The sequence below is a fragment of the Gymnoscopelus microlampas genome, assembly GCF_963454915.1.
Source record: "Gymnoscopelus microlampas genome assembly, chromosome: 1".
NCBI classification, from domain to species: Eukaryota; Metazoa; Chordata; class Actinopteri; order Myctophiformes; family Myctophidae; genus Gymnoscopelus; species Gymnoscopelus microlampas.
Window position 1 is genome coordinate 11,725,030 of NC_139962.1, and position 25,920 is coordinate 11,750,949.

At 40.6% G+C, this 25,920-nt stretch overlaps 1 protein-coding gene across 11 annotated transcripts in view; it reads left to right on the plus strand.

The window, feature by feature from the left end:
• large2 (LARGE xylosyl- and glucuronyltransferase 2) overlaps positions 1 to 19,664 on the plus strand; it is a 59,756-nt gene extending 40,092 nt beyond the window's left edge. For 4 of the 11 annotated variants that reach the window (XM_084052426.1, XM_084052429.1, XM_084052430.1 and 1 more), the window contains 14 exons: positions 2,188 to 2,405; positions 5,593 to 5,888; positions 6,793 to 6,875; positions 7,428 to 7,551; positions 10,575 to 10,746; positions 10,973 to 11,077; positions 12,036 to 12,148; positions 12,438 to 12,563; positions 12,892 to 13,047; positions 13,501 to 13,679; positions 14,678 to 14,956; positions 15,662 to 15,808; positions 16,726 to 16,921; positions 17,628 to 19,664. In XM_084052426.1, coding sequence (XP_083908552.1) covers positions 2,300 to 2,405; positions 5,593 to 5,888; positions 6,793 to 6,875; positions 7,428 to 7,551; positions 10,575 to 10,746; positions 10,973 to 11,077; positions 12,036 to 12,148; positions 12,438 to 12,563; positions 12,892 to 13,047; positions 13,501 to 13,679; positions 14,678 to 14,956; positions 15,662 to 15,808; positions 16,726 to 16,921; positions 17,628 to 17,828 — 2,283 coding nt within the window. In that variant the 5' untranslated portion in view covers positions 2,188 to 2,299 and the 3' untranslated portion in view covers positions 17,829 to 19,664. The remainder of the gene's footprint in view (positions 1 to 2,187; positions 2,406 to 5,592; positions 5,889 to 6,792; positions 6,876 to 7,427; positions 7,552 to 10,574; positions 10,747 to 10,972; positions 11,078 to 12,035; positions 12,149 to 12,437; positions 12,564 to 12,891; positions 13,048 to 13,500; positions 13,680 to 14,677; positions 14,957 to 15,661; positions 15,809 to 16,725; positions 16,922 to 17,627) is intronic. The other 7 variants (XM_084052432.1, XM_084052435.1, XM_084052436.1 and 4 more) reach the window with 7 other exon arrangements.
• The last annotated feature ends 6,256 nt before the right edge of the window (positions 19,665 to 25,920 follow it).

The following is a 25,920-nucleotide window of genomic DNA, read 5'->3' on the forward strand; positions in this document are numbered from 1 at the left end:
TGATTTGGGCTAACATAACCCCCTGGCAGGCAGTGGCAGAACAGTGACTTGTTATTGCAAGGGTATCAGAGGCTGTGTTGATAAGGGTAGCGTTCTGTTCTTCTGGATGGTGTGACTCAGAGATTATTCCCAATGTGTCCCGTGTTCAGATCTGGATACGAAGGTCAACATTGACTTGTCATGTTGACCCGTCGCACCCCAAGACACAACAAACTGTGGCATTGTTGAAGTAAATCCACTTGTTGAATTGTATACAATGAAACAAAAAGAACAATATGTACTGTACTGTAAAAAAGAAAAGAAAAAAAGAAGCCCTTTGGTCACTGTTGTTGGCGGATGCTCAAGGCAAAAGGCAAGTTAAGTCAGTCAAAAGTTAGAATGTTTAGCTATGTTGACTCTGTAAATGTTATCTTGATACCAGTCCACTGCTATGAATAATGGACCGTTGCTTTGGACGTAGGATCAATCATATCAGTGCACTGAGCTTGGTTTTCTGTCATATCCAACATGGCAGCCAAGTAACAAACAATCTAATTTTAAAATGAGATTTTTTGTATGTTGTTTGATGTTGATGTTTTCAGATACATTCTTTAGTGTACAGTTTAGTTGTAAATACAACTAAATTGTACACTAAAGAATGTTTCTGAAAACATTGAGGTGAGAAATACTCAATGCAGTTTCTTGATTCACATTTGATCAGCACTGCCTAGTTTGATAGTTTGACCTATGAGTTAGACAGTTATTTCAGAAGCCGGCCATGTTGCGCTTGACAGACCTCATTTGCAGACTATTTTCTTTACTGGAAGCAATCAAATCCTTTTTAAATCAATAAACTATTTTGTTGTTGTTATATTTTGTGACAAATTATGGATTTATTTAGTAAGTATCTGTGTAACAACCTCTCAGCTACAGTACAACATTTTCTAACCTCCCCCACACATACATACCTTTCTCTCAGTCAATCTGCATCCCACCCTTCCCCTTTGCTCTTCAATTCACCCCTTCAGGGTGATTCAAGACCCCTCTGCTTTGTGTCAGGGTCCTGCATTACCCTGTCAGCGTTTATTTCTCAATAATGACTACCTCATTGTTCATTATTCCTTATGTAGCTATTGAAAGTACACTAAGCCACTATGCCGGTATGGTGTATTCAAGCAGTAGTGGGAACAGGGAAGCTCTGATATCCCACATAACAGTAACATTTTTAAAGCAAAAGGCTACCAAATGAACATGATCCTTTTCAAAACATCCATTTTTATTTTTACAACATGGCTTGTAAATACATAGTTATTATTAGTTATTATTATTGTTAGGATAGTTTAATTAGGCTTCTTTTATTCCAGGGAGCTTTCCTATAGCTCTATTTCCAGTGTACAGTAATGCCTTCTCACATGTCATAACAGGGCAAACAGCTGCAGCTAATACAATTAATACTGGGTATGTTTGATTCAGGTGTACCAGATCGCAAACAGTGACAATATTAGTAACTATTATCAGTGCTTGCACTTTGGATCTAAATCAACTCATTATTCTCATTATTAATTATTCTCATTGTTAATTTTATTTAATCATTTTACATAGCAACTACTATAATACTACATTTACAGAGCTGGCACAGTGACACAATATGAAACAATTAACACAAAACAGAACTGCCAACAAAAGTCCATGGACATCATAAATCAGTGGAGGAAAAAGTACTCAAATGTATCAAAATGTATCAAAATGTACTTAAAGTACCAAAATTAAAAGTACTAAAATGTTTTAAAATAGCCTAGTTATAAAATAAGGCTAAAGTGGTTAATGTATGTTTTATAATGTAATAATTATATCAGCAAAGTAACTAGTAACTAAAGTTTTCAAATACTTGTTGTGGAGTAAAAGTACAATATTTGCCTCTGAGATGTAGTGGAGTAGAAGTAAAAGTATAGACAATTGGACATACTCCAGTAAAGTAAAAGTACCTCCAAATTGTACTTAAGTACAGAACTTGAGTTTATGTACTTAGTTACTTTACACCACTGCTTTCAAGACTGTAGACAAAACTAGACGGTAGACCGGACCGCAATGTTTGCGGCGAGGGAGTGAATTCCTCACTGCCAGGGGGTCCAGTGTACCAGAGCTAGTTGTGATAGATGGTTTCCTGTGATTTAATGTTGCCGTTTTTGCTTCCTCTGTCCCGCTCAGATGAGAGGATGCTGCAGGGAGCCACAGAGGGACTGAGCCCCACCTGCCAGTGACCTCCCTCTCCCTGACCCCCCGCCGCCGGAGCTCCGCCGGGCCCGTGCACCGTCCCATCATGCACCTGCTGTGCCGTGGGCGCATGAAGCTGCTGCTGGCGTCCCTCACAGCCGTTGTCCTTGTCACCTGGGTTTACCTGCTGGCGGGCAACCTGGAGAGTGAGTGTGAGCTCTGACTTTAACAAAATGTAGATCCAGGGCCGGCCCTAGTATTTTTGTGGCCCTAAGCAAGATTTTTTTGGGTGGCCCCCTCCCAAACACCCCCATTATAAAATCATTATAGTCATTTTTTATTGCATACTAAAATAATAACGCTAGTTGTTGGATAGGAGATACATGACATAATTACGATATGAAAGTAAAAAAAAAAAAGAAAAAAAAAAGTGGTTGTGGCCATAAGCGACCGCTTATATTGCTTATAGCAGCGGCCGGCCCTGTATAGATCATTTAATTATAGAAACTGCATACTGTACATAATTGTGTATTTAACTGTACAGTGTGTATTTATTTTATTTTTTTAAATATTTTTTTTATTAGCATTTGTATATTTTGAAACATGTGAACTATATATTTTTTGCCTTTTTTTTTTTTTTTTTACCATTTCAGTAATGACATGGTAATAAATGTCCCCCAAAGGTGACAGAGCCCCATAAATTAGATACAATTCTCCTATTCATATGCATATATGACGCTTACTGACATAATAGTTATCTCAGGGTGAACCTCTTCTGTCTCTTATGTGCTCCAGTATATGAGAGTTTCTAAAATGTACTGACACACACACACACACACACACACACACACACACACACACACACACGCACACGCACTCACACACGCTGATGACTGATGAGCTATCACTGTGCAGGGTAAGCATTTTAGCTCAGAGGAGATAGGACGATTGAGTGACTTGGGTTTTCAGACAGCCTGAGCGCTTTCGGCAAGCAGCACTGCTGCAGTCCTCTACACACAAACAGGCATTTGATATGGCTAACGTGCAGTATCTATGTCCTCATGGTGTCTCTCTGTCTGTCTGTCTGGGGCGTCTGCGAAAACAAATCTTGCATGCCCCCCACCCCCCCAGTGTGTTGAGTTTCCTTATATAGAGGAGGCGGAACTTCAGCCACCGCCCCTCCTCTCTCTACCTCTGCATTCTCTTTATCTCTCACTCCCTCTTTTCTGAGGGAGGGTGAAAACATTCAGAGAGAGAGAGAGAGAGAGAGAGAGGCGACTATGAACTGAAAGTACAGTAGCAGATTGTAAAGTGTGCTAAAATTAAGTTCCTAAAACACATGCTTTAGTTGGCACCATTCCTGTCAACGGTGTTCTGGGCTGCAATATCTCTGATTGGCTGGAACCAGGTAACTGGGTGAGAACCCGTGAGTCTAGTATAAGCTAAATGCTGTTCATATGGGTCTGCCACTCACCTGTCGGCCTCTCACCTAGAGAGCCAGCTGGGGAAAACTGACAGTAATGAAGTCTCCTGACTTGTCATTACTATACACACAGTGGGAGTTGGTGTGTAGTGTGTATGTACATGCGTGTTCAGATGAGTGTGGTACATGTGTGTGTCTTTGCATGACATGTGTGAATGATTGTATGTATATAGCATTAAAGGCTTATTTTACTTTAAACACTTCTGGGGTCATTTTCATATCTGCATTGGCTTTGTGTGCACTCCAGGCAGTTTTAAATTGCTTGATTCAATATTTAGATATTTTTATGTTAATTTGATCAAGTTGAATAAAGGAGATGTCTGATTAAATGAATATCAAATATCTAAATATTGAATCTGGGGCTTGTCTGATCAAATTAATATCAAATATCTAAATATTGAATCAAGCAACTTGTCAAATCAAAAACTGTCTGGGGTGCACACAACATTAATGAAATTCCACTTTAAATTCCTGACCAAATTAAATATTTACAAAAAACACAATTCATTTCACTTCAGCACACTTTCATCGTTTGGATTTGAAGTACATGCAGCCATGTTTATATTAAGACAATCCAATATCTGCTGTTGACTGCGGTTATGATTCATGGTGTTATTATAAATAGCATGTCACGACTTCAACACAGGAGGATGTGTTACCTCACAGCATCACTGTAGTGAGCGAGCGTAGCTAGCAGTCATATAATACAGCCCTTGACTTTCAGACGTTGATACTGTATGTATTTGCACTGAATATCTGCAGTCAGATCCAAAAGGCCCAGTGACTATTAGAGCTCAGCAGTGATTTTCCAAAAGTTAAAAATCCCATTCATGCATAATTTGCTTTTTAGCCATAATGTTGTAACCATCCCATTCAGGTATGCACAATGGCTTATACTGTATGACTTGTTTCTAGTGATCTCAGAACAGTAATCATTCCCCAAACGTATTTATCATAAGTTTATAGTGTTCCCAGAACGCTTATGTTCCGCAGACATATTTAACCCATTAAGACCTGGAACGAATCTGTGTCATTTTTTTTATTTGAGCTAAAAAGCATTATTTTACACTTTGGCTATTCAAAAATAGCAGATCTACAAGCTCATAGCGCGGCACCGAGTGCCGCGCTACGAGCTTGTAGATCTGCTATTTTTTTTTAAACGTGAAAATATGTGCAAATCTTTGAATATATATACACTTTTAAAGCGAACTTTTTAAACTCAAATCTTTGCTTCTGGGGGTCCCTGGAACAACATATTTTGGGATCAGGGTCGGCGGCCAAATACATATAATTTTGGGGGTCCTTGACATGAAAATAAATGAGAACCACTGATATAGAAACATACGTTTTTTCAACGTTAGGATTTAGAAGACATTTTGTAGAATCTGAACCTCAGGTCTTAATGGGTTAACATAAGTTTATAGTGTTCCCAGAACGCTTATGTTCCGGAGACATATTTAATAGTACCCCTCTTTTCTGACTTTTGCATCTTATATAACCAAGACGATAACTGTAACGTATCTCTCTCTCTCTCTCTCTGTCTCTCTCTCCTCTCCTCTCCCTGTCAGAGGAGCAGCTGGCCCACAGCTGAAGTGAGGCACTTAGAGAATGTTCACGCCCTCATCTGTTAGTGAGAAAAGAAAAGAGAGTGAAATGGAAGTGAGATTAGGAGGTATTCTGGTTTCGACGCGTGAGACCTACAGTAACACCCCCGGTGTGCTGCTACACCCTCTATGCCTGGTTGATGTCCACACAACCAGACACTCCAGTTACTGGGGTGGTGCTACTATGGGAACCATCTGCAGGAGCAATATTTACCATTATCAGTTTTGATTCCATAACATCACACCATCCACCCTAACTATTCTCTCTCTCTCTCTCTCTCTCTCTCTCTCTCTCTCCTCCTCTCCGTCCAGATGGCCGATCGCTCCTCCTGGCACCGTGTCTGGCCGACTCCCCGGCGACAAGGGTCCTAGAGCGAGCCGTCCTGGAGTCTCGGGTGCGAGAGGTCGAAGAGGAGAACCGCCAGATCCGGCTGCAGCTCAGCCAATCGCAGCAGGGCACCGCCGCCGCCCAACCGCCCGACGGCAACTACGGCAACCAGCAGTGGGGGGCGTCGGCCGACACCGGGCCGGAGGACGCCGAGAACACGGCGGAGGAGAGGAACAACCACACGGAGTGTCCCCGCTCGCCCACCGTCCAGAAGTGTGAGGTCAGTGTGGCAGCCATCACAGTAGCTTCAGCTAGTTCAGTGGTTCTCAGCCAGTGGTCCGGGGACCACCAGTGGTCCTTGGCGGGCTACCAGGGGGTCCCCAGCTAAATTAGTTAACATAGCCTCAGAATCATTTTAACCACTTAGCTTTGGCTATTAAAAAATAGCAGATATACAGGCTCATAGCGCGGCACCGAGTGCCGCACTATGAGCTTGTAGATCTGCTATTTTTGAAAAATCCTGGAAAATGTGTGCAAATCTTTGAATATATTAATTTTTCATTTTTAACATTTTTAACTCAAATCTTTGCTTCTGGGGGTCCCTGGCACAACACATTTTCAGATGGTGGTCTGCGGCCAAATGTATATCAATTTAGGGGTCCCTGGCATGAAAAAGGTTGAAAACCACTGAGCTAGTTGATGCTCATATACCGTGTACACATACCACATGGTCCCGTGTTCAAATCTAGCAATGGTCAAATCTCTCCACTCCCTTCTCAGCCTCTCTGCTGTTCTTTTAAACACAGAAAGTGATGAATTCATGATATGATAATAACTATATGCAATATCATAATAATAGAATGTTCATATTGTTTTGAATTGTTTTAAACCATCTGAGAGAAGGTATATTTTGAGTTGCAACAGTATATTTAAAATGTATTTTGAAAATATATTTTGTGGCTCAAAAATATATTTAAAAATATAAAAGTTTGGTTGTTGTTGAAACCAGTAATGTACTTTTTTTTTATAGTATAGGACACCAGGAATTTGTCTGTCATGTTTGAATCTGTCATGTTGATGTGGGACCGTGAAGGGAATTGTATTGTACTCCATGGCAGCCTTCTGGGGACTTGGTTTTACAAAGACAAATCTAACACACCCCTCGTGTCTTCCTGTCTGTGCAGTTGATCCACGTAGCGTGTGTGTGTGCCGGTCACAATGCCAGCCGAGACGTGGTCACTCTGGTCAAGTCTGTCCTCTTCCACAGGTGAGCACACTCATAAAACATGCACCTCTCCCCACCCACACAGACACATAACATGCTTCATATGTCGTGAAAAACACAAGAAAAAGTTTATAAATCACACAAATCCTTGAGTCCCTATTCTGGGGTGAACTTTTTGCAGATCTACAACTTTATTTTGACCTTGTTCACTATCGGCTGTTTTCGGCAAAGAGATTTGGAGTAGAGGAAAAAATCAGCTGACCAAGTATAGACTCCCTTGGGGAAATCCGGTCAACAGAGTTCATACGGTTTAAGTGTTTAAATGAATTATACATGATTCCTGCCTTCACTCCCTCTGTTGGCTTTAATTCATATCAGTTTTAATTTTTTCATTTAAGTGGAAAGATCTTAATTGGAATCGCTTGACTTGAGTTTGTATCAAATCAGCAATAGTTGAAACCGTACATACACTAACTCTGCACACTCCTATTTTCTCCCTTTCTCTTCTGTTCATTTCTCCCCCTCCATCCTTCTGTTCCTTCCTATTCTTTCTTTGTCCCTCTCGTTCTCCCACTCCCCTTTTCTGTCCTTTAGGAGGAACCCGCTCCACTTTCACTTCATCACCGACACGGTGGCTCACCGCATCCTGAGCTCTCTGTTTGAGTCATGGATGGTTCCCTCCGTGCAGGTCAGCTTCTACGACGCAGATGAACTCAAGGTGAGGCCCCGGCCAGTCGTCTAAGGCCAGTGGTTTTCAACCGGTGGTCCGGGGACCACCAGTGGTCCTTGAAGGAGTACCAGGGGGTTCCCCTGCTAAATTGGTGAACATAGCGTCACAATCATTTTTAACCACTTAGCTTTGGCCATTCAAAAATAGCAGATATACAAGCTCATAGCACGGCACCGAGTGCCGCGCTATGAGCTTGTAGATCTGCTATTTTTGAAAAACCTTGAAAAAGTGTGCATAACTTTGAATATTTATATTTTTTAAAGCAAAAATTTAACTGATATCTTTGCTTCTGGGGGTCCCTGGCACACAACATTTTCAAATGGGGGTCCGCGGCCAAATGTATATCAATACGGGGGGTCCTTGGCATGATAAAGGTTGCAACCGATGGTCTAAGGAACACTCAAAGGCCCTCTTGTTCTAATACTAACCTAAGTGTAACACCATTTGTTTTTGGCACCACGGATTTAGCCACAGTACTCATTCTGTTAAACTGATTTTGATTCTATGACTGGAAAATTGGAAAAAAGGGGGGAAAACTGAAAACATTTTGGGTGGGACAGAGTTCCTGAAACTAATGCAGGTTAATCTCGGCACACTTTTACAGAGCAACAGAGGATCTGAGGACATGAAAGACAGGAGCGCAAATACAAGAGAGCAAAAATATAGTTTAAAGATTTGCCGTCAGGGGGTGTTTGTGCACGCGTGCATGCGCAAATGTAATTCAGTGCATGTTGCAGAAGTATCTGTAGCTGCAAAAAATGCTGAGAGGAAAATCATCAGACCGTAGATCCCAGAGTAGTGCTTAGTCAAGTCAAGTTTTGCAGTTCATATTAAATAAAATGCACTCTCAAAGTGACTGGCATGCAGAGTCATCAGGGAAATGGCTGTGCGTATGCGTGACATAATGTGTGTCTGCGCACACACCCACACACATGTACGTCTGAGTATGCATGTGTGCGGATACCCATTTGCTTGAGTTCATGTGTATGCACGGCAGTGTTGATTTCGTCGACTAAAACTATGACGAAAAATGTTCGTCGACTACCTTTTTTCACTGCCGAAAACTAAATAAACTAAAAAAACTAAAACTAAGACTAAATATATTGACAATTTCGTCAACAAATAAAAACTAGACTAAAATGTGTGAGGGGCTAGTGGAGAAGAGATCTAGTAGAACTAAGACATGTCATTTTATGCTTGGCTGTGTTCGGGTGTTGCGCTCTGAAAATAGCAGATCTACAAGCTCACAACGCGTCGCGCTGCGACGCGTTGTGAGCTTGTAGATCGGCTATTTTCAGCATGCAACCAAGTGTAAAATCAGCCATTACGACGCCATCAAGGCACCGCCAGAATACATTTTAGTCGACTAAATCAACTGTAGATTTAGTCGACTATAACCTTATGATATTTAGTCGACTAAAACTAGACCACAACTAAAACATTTCAGATGACTAAAATATGACTAAAACTAAAAGGAATTTTATTCAAGACTATGACTAAAACTCAATAAAAATTTGCTGTCAAAATCAACACTGGTGCACAACCACACTTCCGTATGCACTCCGTCTTGACAGTGTGTTATGTGTCACTTCCAGTGTTAGAACGGGCTCCGGTGTCAGACAAAGTCGTCTTGTCACTCTGTCAGAGGTTCTCTCGCTCACCAACCTGTACCTCCTCTCCTCCGCCTCCATCGTTCACAGAGTCAGTGGCTCAGCCTGCGTCGCATCATCACATTCTCTTCCCTCACAGTCGCACTGTGTGAACAACAATTGTTCTTTGTGCTCCTCAAATGTCTCAACCCACACGGAGGAACGGCACTCTTTCGTATTCCATCCATGAATGGCAGAGAACACATACCGGCATCTAAGCTGATTATGCTTGCAGATGATGCACTTATGCAGATCCAATTACAATGAACCAAGAGAATTAATTAACACAGGCACTATTTGCCCATTCACGTTGAAAGAGACATTTAGTGCGAGCCAGCTTAGTTTGAGGCTGTAGCGTTTTTTTTTGCATTCCTGCAATGCCGGCCCCGAGTAATGAAAATCTGTGGTGTTTTTGTGGTATTGCTGGCCTTGGTTTACATAAATAAACATTTTGGGGGATAATTGTCACTACAGCACAAAATGTATGTTAAAGGGTTTAACTTACAAATGAAAGTGCTCCCATTATAAACCAAAATGAGCATTGAATTACTTTACACAGCTTGTGTAGCATGATCCAAGTCATCTGAAGCCAAATGATTGCCCTGTTAATGGAAAAAGACTTATATTTCAACATTATCTAATTCAAATCTTAGTCACAGCCACTGTTTTTAAACACACTGAAAGTATATTGTTACTTGAGGCGTCTAGGGCAGCAGTTTCTTCCTAAGCTGTTGAGGGTGGTTTGCTGCCTGTTTGAACATTATCCACCTTTCCACTATTCCTTCACATAACATGCCAAAATATTGTCTTTTTCTTTATATAAACCCATGGGGTTTAACCCATTCAATCCGGGAACACATGCTGTGTAGTTTATTTTATAGCTATAGCCATTATTTAATACTTTGGGCTATTAAAAAATAGCAGATATACAAGCTCATAGCGCGGCACCGAGTGACGCTACGAGCTTGTAGATTTGCTATTCTTTTTTTGAAAAATCTTGCAAATCTTTGAATATATGTTTCTAAAAGCAACCCAGAAGCAACGATTTGAGTTAAAAATAAATGTGAGTTTCAAAAATAGTAGATCTACAAGCTCATAGCGTGGCACTTGGTGCCGCGGTATGAGCTTGTGTATCTGCTATTTTTGAATAGCCATAAAGTAATGGTTAAAGTGGTTACACAGATGCGTTCCCGGTATTAATGGGTTAAGCTGTTGAGGGTGGTTTGCTGCCCGTTTGAACGTTACCCACCTTTCCCCTATTCCTTCAAATAACATGCCAAAATATTGTCTTTTTCTTTTCATAAGCCCATGGGTTTTAACAGTGAGGGGATGTGAATGTCTTCTCCTCGTGTCTATTTTTAGTCAGAGGTGTCATGGATCCCCAACAAGCACTACTCTGGGATCTACGGTCTGATGAAGCTGACACTCACCAAAGCCTTGCCCTCCAACCTGTCAAAGGTCATCGTCCTGGACACAGACATCACCTTCGCCACTGACATCGCAGAGCTCTGGGGCATTTTCACCAAATTCACCGGTAAATGACTTTGGACATTTAATGCTTGAAAAAAAGCATGTTGAATCAGAATATACAAACATTTATTTTAAAATATACATTTTCACATCAATGATGAATATATATTTTAGTCAAATTGCATATTTTGGCCATTTGTTGTTTAAAAAAAGAAGAGGAATTATTTATGATCGATGCCTTATATGTTTGTTGGTTATTTCAACTTGTTATTGATGTAATATTATTGCAGACAAGCAGGTGATTGGGCTGGTAGAGAACCAGAGTGATTGGTACCTGGGGAACCTATGGAAAAACCACAAACCATGGCCTGCTCTGGGACGAGGCTTCAACACAGGTAAGGTCTCTCCATCAGCAGAAATCCTCTCTCTCGCTCTCGCTACCCCCCCCCCCCCTCTCTCTCTCTCTCTCTCTCTCTCTCTCTCACCCTGCCTGCATCAGTAGGCAGTAGGCACTATGTTTGGAAGAGACATGCATGTGCATTGTTGTGACTAAGAGATTACATTTACTTTATCAACTACAATGCAACTTTGACATTGAGAGCATTGTATTTGGCAAATATTGTGGATTCCATCGACTGAGAGACAGATTGCTACCGATTGGCTAGTTACTTGTTTGGACTGGAACCGTCTCCCAGTTACCTTAAGTGAGAGCCCCACAGTCTCAGCCTTCAAAGGAAAATTAAAACAGTGGTTGAAAGATAATCAGACATGCGATCACGTGTAATATTTTTATAGACTAGATATTTTGTATAGACAATATGCCTTTTGTTGATTGTTGATGTACCTTGAGTGTTGTTTTTAACTTAAGTTGTATCGTTGTTATATTGTAATGTCTGTATTGTTTCTTGTTTTTTGGGGGCTATGGATGGAAAGTGGCTGTAGCTAAATCCGGCATATTTACACTCATGTGTATGTATTACACCTGTCTTGTGTTCATCCATGTGCACTGTCCCAACCAAATAAATGACTAAAGTAAAGACCACAACCTTATTTGACGCGCATTCCCATAGCCTGGAGGGAATATTGCTCCGTGATTATTAATTCACAAAAATGACATCGTTGTCATTGACTGACTTTTGTTTTTATATTTGGGAATTGAGGTCCCTGGCCTGCTGGCAGCATGCTCAAGAAATATGAAGCCGGTCGGTCCAGTAGTTTGAGAGATTAGCTACAGACAGACACACAGGGGCTAATGCAAGATCTCCTGATGGAGATCATAATAATATGTAGGCCTAATCTACTTAAAATTACAGAAATTAAATTATAGTTTTGGTGAATAATGATTTGTTGCAGGTGTCATCCTGCTGTATTTGGAGCGTCTGCGTCGGATGGGTTGGGAACAGATGTGGCGACTGACTGCAGAGAGAGAGCTAATGAGCATGCTCAGTACATCACTCGCCGACCAGGTGAGAGATGCCTCCACCCTCCCATTCAGGAGGACATAAATCATGTTTGAAAATATATAAAAACATTATAAAAAACACAAAGACAAAACAATAATTGAATAATCCAACATTCAATATGTAGAATTTTTTTAAGATACACATTGAAAGTTTGAAACATATATATTATGTAATATTTATGTAATATGTGGCATTCAAATAGAGAAAGAGAAATATGTTTTTGTTGTGCCCATTAATACAGTAAGTACATATGAAAGTAAAAGCATTTTAACCCGATGTATGTTGCATGCAGGACATCTTCAATGCCTTCATAAAGCAGAACCCCGTCCTGGTTCACCAGCTGCCCTGTTTCTGGAACGTTCAGCTGTCCGACCACACACGTTCTGAACAGTGCTACACAGAGGTGTCTGACCTCAAGGTGAGCGTGTGTTATACATGATACATTGAATGATTTTTACATGTATTGACCACTATAAAATGTCAGAGCTACAGAGCTAATTATGTGTCCCTATAAGAAACAGTATGCTATTTCTGCCGGCTTCTTCAAGCCTTGTTGTCCTAAAGCTATAATGACAAGGACACCAAGTGAATGCAATTTGCTTCTTGGTAGAATAGAAAACCAGCAGTATCGGGGGGTCCTAGTAGGATAGAACCACAGCAATCGTAGAAGTCCTAAAACATAATTATTTGGGGTCCTAGAATGATGAAAAACAGCAATTCATGGTTTGTTTGTCCTCTTGTTTAAGGTGATCCACTGGAACTCTCCTAAGAAGCTACGTGTCAAAAACAAGCATGTGGAGTTCTTCAGGAACCTCTACCTGACCTTTTTGGAGTATGATGGCAACCTGCTGAGAAGGGAGCTGTTTGGCTGTCCCAGCCAGGCCACGCCACAGAGTGTAAAGGTACGAGATGGCCTCTGTCTGCCCGTCAGTATACATTACATTAGATTACAGTCATTTAGCAGACGCTTTTATCCAAAGGGACTTACAGTAAGTGCATTAAACATAGGTAGGCAAGGAAACTACTAATCACCAGAAGTCCTAAGTGCATTCTCTTCTAAAACAAGCAACTAAGAGTATACCTAGCGCTAAGGTAAAAGTGCAATATATCAGCTAGCACTGATATTTTTGTCAAATGTTTGTCAAATGTAAAACTTACATTGTAGGTTTTCAGTCTGGGTAATATTGTCTATATTGTATCTTGATATGGCTAAGCTGTTTTTTAGTTGTTGTATGAATGTAATGGTATTTTTGCCTTAGTAAACAGGACACTGAAGAGTCCGTGGGAAGTGGGGCTGAGAGGGGAGATGCCTGATCCAGTGAAAATACTGTGTTTTTGTTTTTCTGACATATTAGTTTTCTCCGTTCCAGCTGCAGGCGGCGCTGGAGGACCTGGACGAGGACGACCAGTGCTACGACTTCCGCCGCGAGCGAATCACGGTGCACCGCGTGCACCTCTACTTCCTGCAGTACGAGTACACGCCCACTGAGGATGACAACGACGTCACGCTGGTCGCACAGCTCTCCATGGACAGGTACCAGCTGTTGCTCTCGTCTTTCTTGTGGTCCAGGCTCCGCCGCTGCCCCCTTGTGTGACTCTATGATTAACCCATTAAGGCCTGAGGCTGATTCTTACTTATGTCCTCTAAATCCTAACAGTTTTCTGAAAACTTTCAGTGTTGCTCAAACCTTTTCATGTCAAGGACCCCCAAAATGATATGTATTTTGGCCGCCGAAATATTTTGTTCCAGGGACCCCCCAGGAGCAAAGATTTGAGTTAAAAATGTTCGCTTTAAAAGAATATAAATATATTAATTTGCACACATTTTCTCGATTTTTCAAAAATAATATATCTGCTATTTTTGAATAGCCAAAGTGTAAAATAATGCTTTTTAGCTCAAAATCAAAAAATGACACAAATGCGTCCCAGGTGTTAATGGGTTAAGGCAATAGGGTCTCATCTGGCTCACAGTACCACTCTATCCAACATCATAGCTCATAGATATATTTCAATGATATGACGATGTGAAATCTCATTATAAAGAGATAAACGAAAATCCCGCACACTACTCTTGCTCAGCAGCATACATTTTATTCAAGCATTGACAGACATTTCGGTCCATCTTGACCTTCCTCAGGAGCGGGATTTTTGCCCATGAATTTTTCTTCATTATTGATTTATTTGTTACTGTCCAAGGCACCTGCATCTGAACTAAGTGGATGTGCGAATATCTCCTTTGAAAAACTCATGAAGACATAAAATATAGTCTTTATTGTATCATTCAATGATATTGAATATTACATGGAGATACAGTACATGGTTGTATTGACAATATGTTGAAATGACGACGTTTGGGCCATAAATATAACATAGAATATCACCCACCCCTGCCTACCACACACTCACTCATGTACTCCTTACTTCATACCATCAATTATACTCTTAAGTATCATCATTGCCATTCTTTTCCTATCATCCTCCTTCTCACCATCAATAATGCATGTTGCACGTCTCATCTCCTGCCGGCTGCAGGCTACAGATGCTGGAGGCCATCTGTAAGCACTGGGAGGGCCCCATCAGCCTAGCTCTCTACATGTCAGACGCAGAGGCCCAGCAGTTCTTGCGCTACGCCCAGGCCTCTGAGGTCCTCAAGAACCGCAAGAACGTGGGCTACCACATCGTCTACAAGGAGGGCCAGTTCTACCCGGTCAACCTGGTGAGGAACGTGGCCCTGAGGAACGCCAACACGCCGTACGTGTTCCTGACCGATGTGGACTTCTTGCCCATGTATGGCCTGTACGAGTACCTCAGGTGAGCTTTTTACGGGTCAAATTGTATTTATCAAAGGCCATAGTTACAGAGTGCAATGAAAGGCTCAAAGCCAAATTTACTTTGCTAGAGGTTTTCACTCCACAACATTTCAAAGACAAATATTGCACTTTTTTTCTGGGACGGTTTTTCTTTTAAATACTGTATTAATTAACCACTTCAGCCCTAATTCAAATATAGTGAGAATAGCTGATCTACAGGGTTATAACGTGGCGCATTGCAGATCTGCTACTATGTTCACTGTTATTGATATTTCTTTAGAAAACCTCTGGGAAATCTTTAGAATTTGTCTACATTTTATTACAGCAATACACTGTAATAAAATACACAAAATACACTGTGTAATTTGTACTTTTTCATACTTAAGTATTGTAAAAAATCTTTTGAATACTTTTGAATAGTATTTTCTATTTTTAAAAGCAAGTACTCAAGCAAGTCAATTTGACTAAGCAACTTTCACTTTTGCGCTTCATCAGCGGGTGCTGCCGGCGAGTTTTACTGGTTCTTCAGCAGCCATTGTTTCAATATTTCAGCGCTCTTTCTGCGATAGTAGAGTCTTCTTTCCCTTTTGCCCTGCCGTTTGGTGCCCCGCCCGACGTTGGTGCCCATTGCTACAGCACAGACATTCCGTGCATTAAGCCGGCTCTGGGAGTGAATGATTAATGTCTTCCTGGTTCCTCTGTGTAGGAAGTCTGTGGTGCAGCTGGACATGGCCAACACTAAGAAGGCTCTGGTGGTGCCAGCGTTTGAGACACTGCGCTACCGCCTGTCCTTTCCCAAATCCAAAGCTGAGCTGCTCTCCATGCTGGACATGGGGACCCTCTACACCTTCAGGTACTGGAGATACAGTAATTACAAAACACTAACTCTCTTTAGGTTAAGATTTTGCTCATTCTGTGTACTGTTGCATTAATGAATAAAAGAAAATAAGCAGTGTGTGATTACTGTAGAAGATTCCTTTAGAAAAAATGTTTTTGCTCAGATTTAAATGTCACTTCTTTGCCGCAAGGACTCAAACAAGGACTTTGAATTCACTGTGGTGAAAATGAAAAATAAACAACACTGTTTCCCAAACATTGGGTCAGGACCCATTTGTCGGTCACGGACATATTTTTATGGGTCACGAGTAAATCATTTTTTGTTTCCTACATTTTGTTTATTATTATTTAAAAAATTGTCAGGAATTAAAAACGAATTCAATGTTTTTTCAAAAATAATTTAATGAATTAAAAATAAATCAATTAAATTCCATAAATTAGAAAACAAATGTTTAAGAAGTAGTAAAAATAGCTGATCTACAAGCTCACAACGCGTTGCATCGCGACGTGCTGTGAGCTTGTAGCTCTGCTATTTTCACTAGTTTGGGTCCCGGGGAGACATCAAATTTCTCCTTTGGGTCTCCAGCTAAAAAGTTTGGGAACCACTGATATGAAGAACCAAACAGTGTGAAAAACATAAGTTCTGCTATGTTTCCTTTTACTTTTCTCATGTGAAAGTGATGTCTTTGGGTTTTATAAATAATATTGATATAATAATATTCAATATTATTGAACCAATGTATTGAACCAATGATAAGTATTAGCAAGAGCTTGTGACTAAATTATAAATTAAAAGTATTAACAACAGCTTGTGACTAATAATAACTACACTGGATCAATTGATCCACCTGACAGCAACAATCTAATAAAGGTCATGTTGAGAATCGTGATGGTGGTGTCCCTTTAAAGTTTCCACTGTCTTCTTTCCTGTAGGTATCATGTCTGGACCAAGGGTCATGCGCCAACCAATTACGCCCAATGGCGGACGGCCACTACGCCATATAAAGTGGAGTGGGAGTCCGATTTTGAGCCCTACGTTTTAGTGAGAAAGGACTGTCCGGAGTATGACCAACGATTTGTGGGGTTTGGCTGGAACAAGGTGTCCCACATCATGGAGCTCGATGCACAGGTACTGTTTGCAATGCATAGACGTGCTATAAAGTGGCCAGGAATTACTTTACATGAAGTTATAGTAAATATACTTACAGTACAATGTAATGAAAGTTATAGTAAATATACTTACAGTACATTGTAATGAAACATGTGTTATTGTTTCCTCTGCCTCTGCTTTGTCTTGCAAAGAAGATGGTCTGCATTCACAAGGAAAGCTAGTGTCACGTGATAATTGGTGACCTATAGAAACATGCAACTAACATGACGTGTTGTTTACAAAGATCCTATGTTTTGACAAGAGGAGACATGGCAGCAACTCACTTGGTGTCAAAGACATTTTTAACTGCACCAATATAGCAACATTAATGGATTTTAAGCCGACCAAAGAGTTGAGCTGAAACGATGTATGTTGGTATTACTAGTTCGATCCGGTTTCAAATTAAATATCAAATAGTTCATTTTACACCAACCCAACTCTAGTGTGCACCGTGTTTGACACTTCACATCCTCTGAGCCAATCATTGGTTTGAAAATTCCATGTGAGGAATTGAATGTAAAGACATTTTTTAATTGATTTATGGCCATTCATTTGAGGATTTCAAGAGTCAAGTAGTCATGTGAGATTAAGTCTAAAAGAAACAAATGAAATAATACAAAACAAATCCATTTCCTGTTGGGTCACACATTCTCACGCTATTCTTATTCTTTCTTGCTTGTCCCAGCAGGAATACGACCTCATGGTGCTCCCCAATGCTTTTATGATCCACATGCCCCACGCTCCCAGCTTCGACATCTCAAAGTTCCGCTCCAGCCCCAGTTACCGCAATTGCCTGGCCACGTTAAAGGAGGAGTTCCATCAGGACCTTTCCAGGAACTATGGCTCCGCCGCCCTCAAGTACCTCACTGCCCAGAGGAACATCTAAAACCAAGATTCTGTTCTGAACAGGCCAACGGGGCATTCTACCCACCGCCTATAAGCCCATGTGCTTTTGGCTTGACAAGAAAAGTTCTTAGGGATGTAAGTGAAACGTGGATAACGTGGATCAATTCCTGAGTGCTACAAAGATAAGCTTTACGGCCCTGACAAACTGTCTCGAGGAGGGCTCCTGTGTTTCAGAAGAAGCAAGACAACTCCACTTTGTAAGGTGGACTGTGAAAGTGGAGAAAAAAAGAAATAATTCAATAAAAGAATGATTGTTGAGCGTGGATGCTGATGGGACTAAGCTTTAAGACTGTGGATGAGGACAACCATTTAGTTATGATGTGTTCTGACAATCAGGGCTTTCCCCCCATGAGACTCTTTCTTTTTCTTTCCTTTTTAAACAATCCGTCCTCGACGGATGCCCAAATCTTGACGCTCAAGGAAATGAAAAACACTGGGACCTTCCTGTGTCCTTTTTGGGGGAAAAATATAGGTTCTCACATTAAAAGGGAATTCAATTTCAATCAGATGCGTAAATGTCATTGGAATTAGAGAAACATTCAAGCCTTATCATGATATTTAATATTTTATTTTTGCTTTCCTCTGTGTAAATGATTACCAATGAATAATGTACGTGGTACACAAACAGTGGCACATAAGATTTACATTATTATTCTATTTTTCTTTTACATATTTTGACCGCTGGTAAAGGAAATGTATAATATCCCAGTTTGAAAAATTGGGGATAATTTCCTGCGGGGCTTGAGATGTGTGTGTGTGAGAGAGGGAGAGATTAATGTACATGAGTGTGTGCGCATCACTTGGCATGTCATTAACATGCTTCTCGCTTGACCGTGTGTCACCAGATCACATGTATATTTGCTTGCATTTGAAGAGTTGCACTATATATATAATCTTCCCCAACACAGATTAATTTAGGCAACAGATTTTTTACTACCCACCCTTCTGAAGGACACAAATGTCTCAGAATTGCAAAGCGTGTCATCGTCCGTCAACACCAACTCACATCTGATATGAGGAGACTGCAATTATGAACCCGTCTCAAGTATTCAACCTAGTTTCCATGGCAAGTCTGTGATGAGCCGGCTGTGCTTAGGTTACTCACTTTCAAGAAAGAGTTCTTTCTTTGTGCCATAATGTCCAAAAAGAGTCTGAACCACTGGATATACATTATATACGTGCCATCTACTGCTATCATCTCCCCCAACCCCTAGACACATTTTAGTTAATTTAATTTCATCCGTTTTCTTTAAGAGCAGATGATCTTTTTCGCCATACCAAACTAAAACGTTTGTTCGTTTTTTTTCCACCCTTGATCTTAACATATCTATTGACAACAAGTCCAGTACACAAGGGCCATTTCAAGTAGATTTTATATACATGTCGTACACAGTAAAATCCGGAGTGTTCATTTAACTCTTGAGAGTTAATTTGAGTGTAGTGAAGGAATATGGGGGTATGTGGAGTGCAGTACCAAGTATCCGTCTTCAAGGGGTTTGAATCTTGTGCAGAGAGAGTGACCACAGGGACGGGTTCATGCGGTTGTGCCATGAAACGAACCCCTGTCTCCTGCACACCCCACCGCCCGCCCCCCCATCCCTGTCCCCTCCATTGACTGTGCTGATTGCGGTAAATGCTAGTGCCTTTGCTGTATTGTGGAAGAAAGAAAAAAAGAGAAAAGGATATTGATTGTACCGTTGTACGTACCATTGGGGCCTGGGGATAGCTGGGCACTCTATTTATTATTGTTGACTCAAATCAATCATATTTTTCTATGTAAGTGCTTTAAATAAATTTGCCCTTTTTTATGTGCTTGGTCTAGGCTCTTTGTTTCTCTGTTTGTGCACTGACTCACACTCCTTGTGAGTCACACTGACCCGAGTTCAAATCCGTCTCATGTCATGTCTCGCATGTATCCCCTCTCTCTGCCTTCTCTCTACACTTTCCCATCTAAAGGTTTAAAAGCATAAATAGCAACAACATAAAACATATTAAAAACAACACATATTCAGGGACACTGGTGTCAATCCCTTCCGGCAGGGATACTCTCTCTCTCTCTCTCTCTCTCTCTCTCTCTCTCTCTCTCTCTCTCTCTCTCTCTCATATATCTAGGGACACACATCAATAATGGACTGAATTTCAGTCCATTATATCTGATATACAAAGTATATAGTCAAAGACTCAACACTAAGATAAGGTAAAGTTGGGCAGGATTATAAAAAACACTAATACAGTAGTACAACCGCAGAAGCAATTGGATGCATTATAGGAATCATCTGCACATCGGAAGGCCCTGGTTCTAATTCACAACGCTGATCACCATCTACTCGTTTTGAACTGCTCCCCTCATTTTAGGATGTCTGCTGCAAAATGCAACACTGAATAATTCCTTTATCCCTAGTGCCTTCAACATGGGCAATGATTAAAACAAACCAATAAACATCATATGGAATCCAATATGTTGACATTTTAATGCCATTTGATGTTTTTACCTCTGAAACCAGGGTACCCACTTTAAAATCAATATCCGTTCCTACATTAAGGGTGAATTTTAATTATTTGGGGGGGTTTTAGATACCATCTTAGTACACCAGCTGAATGAAGTGGTTTCCCCTCCAACTAGCCAATGAAGCTCTCCACAACAAATGCAAGTGACAATTTTGAGGGTTTAAGTGGTTGAGCTGTGAATGATGCTCATTCTTGTCACTTTGGGCATTTACTGCTTATTTATGAGATTCTGTCTGCAGAACATTGTATTCCTCTTCTGTTACCTATTTTATATTATAGGTTTTTGGGGTCATATTCCAGAGAAATTAAGAGCGAGAGACTACATCTATTAAAAACATTCAATCAGCCTCCATTCATTTGCCACAAGATAATTCGTAGGTTGAAGGGTGATCCACATTCTCTTTGCTCTATATTTCATTGCTTTAGGTATATTCTCATTAGGAGGAGGACGTTATGATGTAACAAATGTCTCTCGCTCGCTGCAGGGCCATAATTATTTCAGTAAAATGGGATAATCAGATTGAGGAGAGTTCCAAAATACATTTCTATACTGATTTGACACAGTCTGTAAGTATTGGGATAGGCTCACGTACCCAAACGTATCTCCTCCAACCGATACATCTGGTGACATTTAATTCAATGCAGGGGCTACAACAACGGAGAAATCCTCCGCTGACAACCCTACGTTTACCGCTTTGAAAACCAATCCTCATAGCGACCCAATATGAAGGACCGGCCTAAAGTCTTTGCATTGGTCCTGCAATATAGTTATTTTTTTTAAATCTCTGAAATGTTTTATCCCAGTTCCTCCATTGAAATTAGTCGTCACTCACCATACATATCAGTAGCCAGAGATCTCCAATACCTACTTGAGACAATCTCGGGACAATTAACTGCTTGTAAAATGGTTGTCTAAAATAGTGAACAGATGGACCACCAACCCACCAACATAACCTTCCTTAGACCCCTTGCCGCAAGCAGAGCTTAAATAAAGAAGGAAAGAAAGTACGTGGTAATCCATTACAACACAATGTGTTGCTCAGAGCAGAGATGACAAAACACATCAAAACCACAGCCAGGGACATTTTTTGAAGCACTAACAGTTTCTGGTCCCCTGACATGCATTGATTCTATTCATTCAATGTTCAATAAACCATTCCCTCCATGCCCACACCAACTCGCCTCCACCCATTCAAAACACCCTGGTCATGCTTCCGTGCAAATGATTGAACACACACACACACACACACACACACACACACACACACACACACACACACACACACACACACACACACACACACACACACACACACACACACACACACACACACACACACACACACACACACACACACACACGCACACTTACACAAGACTACAGTATACACACACATACCCATTCAAGAAGAGCACAAAACACGATCAAGTGTAATTCTTCGTCAGCAGTATTGTACTGTGACATTTATTGCCCATGCCTGGAAATTGAATTGTCTCTTTACAGACATATCGCTTGAATAATCGACCAACCGGGCAGGTTCACAACATTGAAGCACACGTAGCGTGAAGTATGCATGTGAGAAAAAAAGGGTTGAACCTCACATAAATTGCAACAGAGAATCTGATAAATGTTTATTACTCGTAAATGTCTCCTCTATAACAGAGAGCCATGCCGTTATAACATGGCATTCCGATTGACATACCCTGCCACCACTTATCTGCTTCCTAAAAGAATATTTGAAAGCAAAACCACTGGGCCTATACAAGCAGCAGGGGTGGTAGTATAGCACATTAGAAGTACCACACGTGTAAAAACGTGTTTTGTTTTTGTGTAAGGAATGAGTAGCATCATTTCCGCGTTCCTTTGTACTTCTACTATTTACTCAAGTATATTTTTGAGCCAATAATCCACTTTTTACTTCGCTACATTTGCAAATATTAGAAAGTAAAGTAACTTGTACCTTATTATGGGGGGTAGAGCCTTCAGCCGCTCTGCCCCTGGCCTCTGGAACAGCCTTCCCCCCGACATTCGAAACATGGACTCACTCCCCACCTTCAAATCCCACCTCAAAACTCACCTTTTCAAACAGGCCTATGCTCACCTTGAGTAAAAGTCTGCTGCAGGCCTTATGTGTATTTTGTGTGTATTTTAAACTTGCTTTATTGTTTGTATTTCTTTTCTGTTTTGTTAGGCGACCTTGGGTGACCTGAAAGGCGCCATATAAATAAAATGTATTATTATTATTATTATTATTATTATATTAACCAGATATGTTTATTTGAGTAGGTTTGGGCTCTTGCCTTTGTCTTCCAAGACTACGCACAAGCAGAAAAGCAACCACTGCCTTGTGGGTAAGTCTGGGAAGACAAAGGCGAAGGGAGCCCACCCTCAGAGAAAAGCAACACTGTCTTGTGGATAAGTCTGGGAAGACAAAGGCTAGGGGAGCGCACCCTGAAATTAAAGCAATCTGATTTCCCTGCCACTGGGAACACACAAGTTACTGCATGCTTAGTTTGCATTAAATAGACAACACATATGCAGACCTGAGTACATTTCTCAGCTGGTAATTTTGACTTTTACTTGCGTATTTTAATGGGATTAATTGTACTTTTACTTAAGTACAGATTTACAGTACTTTGCCCACCATTGTATACAAAACAACCTTAATTGCCACTAATCCATATTAACAATGGCATTGATTAACATAATTCCAAACACACATATTTAAATGGAAAGTAAAATAACACTTACACATTACTTTAAAAATATGCAAGACTGGTGTCTGCCACCACAACAAACACTGCTCATTAGTGAAGATACAGATCTGCTAGTCCTCTTCGTCTACCACACCAGCCTCAAGTCAAATGACCTTGTCTTCAAACCTGGGCCGAAGAAGAGCACAAAGGCCCTGTTTAAACTGCAGTCAAATCCAGTCTAATCCGATCTTTAGGCCTGATCAGATCGGATCTGTCACAGATCTGTGTGTTCAGACTGATTATCTCTTTATATATGTTCTTAAAAAAAATCCTCTGACACTGCAGATTGGACCTTGTGAACCCATTTTCTGCCATGCCGCGAGATATGTCTTCTGTCTTCATATATTGCCTTGTTCCTGTACATTCCTGCAAGTTTCGCTTGTACTGAGTCATCCCCCTGAAGTGCTAGGAGACATTGAATTTCTCAGTCTGTCCAGGAGTGCTGCTTGCCATTTCTTATGTAAAACTTATGCTGCACTCTTATTTTGTTTTCATTACACCCCTTGCTCTCATAAATCTAAATCAATTCTCACGCTCTGTAATGACGTCAGTGGCACTCGGGTCGCGCCTCAAGGGACGTTCTGAACAGTTTGACATGCGACTTGGCTGGTTAGAGCAGGTTACTGAGTTCAGACTGAGACTCATCTTTAGAAATCAGATTTGAATCAGATTTGAAACCACCTCTGAATGTGGCTCAAGTTGGATTTGTAAAAATCGGATTCCGTGTGACCTGTCTCTGTTCAGACTTCATATAACAAATCGGATTCCAATCTGGATATGGCATAGATCTGATTTAGGCTGGATTTGGCTGCCAGTCTAAACAGGGCCAAAGAAGCCGTGTCTGGCAGTGGTGGACAAAGTATATACTCAAGTAAATACTCAAGCATTCAAAAGTACAAATTATAAAGTACATTTTCTTTCTAATATCAATGTGTTGCTGTATTGGAATTTAGAACATAAAGAAAAATTGTGCAAATAGCCGATATACAAGCTCACAACGCGACGCAGTGCAGTGCAGTGTGAGCTTATAGATTGCTTATTTTCACTATTTGAAATAGGGCTTACTTAGGTAGTTCATTCTTAAGTTTGGGTCCCAAGAGTCCCTTCCTAGAAATGTAGTGGAGTCAAAAGTACTATATTTCTATTTAAAATGTTGCAGAGTAAAACTTGTGCTTGCAGGAAAAAAATAAGTACTTAAGTACAGTACTATTCAAGTAAATTAACTTAGTTACTGTCCACCACATGTGTCTGGAACATCAAGGCTATCAAGCAGCAGTGCAGCTGGGTCCCCTCTTCATCAGTGCAATAGCTGGTAACAGGTGTGACAGTACCTCCCGCCTTTATGGCATTGGGAAAGCAAGCACCCCTCAGGAAATTCATAACCATTCACGACTTCTGTGAGCAACGGAATGGTGTTTGACACACAGTCAGCTTCCACAGCAGATGTTGTGTCAGCAGGAGACAATGTTTTGTCAGAGATCTTCTTGAGTGGTGACACTACTGATATTGCATGAGTAGTCCACAGTAAATATATAGCTGACAGTTACATAGGAAAAGCATCAAAGGTTCCTATGAGATACCCACTTATGGAAGCTTGGGGTAGTAATAAAAAAAACTGTGTGGTGGACTATGAGTAAATGTATATAGTATATTTATCTCCACCAGGCCGGAAGGTCGGGATGCAGAGTTTATGTTTTATGTTTTATTATGTATATTACATACACAATCACAACGTTGTATATCAATGCTTAGAATGTCAGAAATTGTATTACTTTATTTTATTTTGAATACCACATATTTGATGTGTCACTGGTAGCACACATGTTGTTAAAGGTTTTTACAAAAACGTCCTCCCACACTGAATTAAAAGAAAAGGCTATGAAAATATTTTTTACCTCATACTTTTAGATCCTGTTGTCCATCTTAGTCAACAAAACAAAGTTATTGTATTTTAATGTATTATTATTATTTAAAATACTGGCGTTACACTGAATGACTATCTTGTTACCCTGAATGACACATATCACTACAGCCCATAAATACGGATTACATGATTCCTGCAGCAATAACAAGTATGGCCCTATGAACCATTATTACAACAACACTCTTTTTTTAATTGTACCTATTTTTCAGTTATAAAAACTATGCATAATAACAGGATAGGATTCAAATATTACAGGGAGATTTGGTCACCTCAGCACATTGATAGAGACACTTCAGTCTGTCCTCTTTGTTATGATGACACATACTGTCACATGATTAACAACATGTAATATGCTTTAAAATAGCATTTTTACCTCTCTTGCGCTGAATGACATTGATGAAGCACAAAATAAAGCAAAAAATGATACAAGTTTTTAAATATTTTCCAGGTACAATATATTGCCCAATGAGGGCCGAATTGGAGGACAATCCCCGTTGGCCTGCCATCTGATTGGCCTGCCTGGCCTGTCTGTCTGTTTTTTTTTTTCATGGTGCAGCAGCTGGGCCAATAGGCACTGGTAGCGACACAGATCGGCGCTAGTCAGTTAAAAACAAATAGTGATTGGTCAAAATGTTAGTGTTACAGGTTTTTTTTTTTTGAATCAAGACCATAGATATAGAAACCTAGATACCTAATTGGCCTCTGCAGTTCGTTGGAGCGACCTGTTTGGTATGGTGGACCGTGGCCGCCATATTTCCCGAGGGAACGGGCACTGACCAATGACAGCGTGTTGACTACTGGCCAACCACAGCGCGTCTTTTCCAGGACTTGTCAGAATCTAGTTGTCCCGCCCCCACCACCTGCGTCTGATTGAACTACTGAA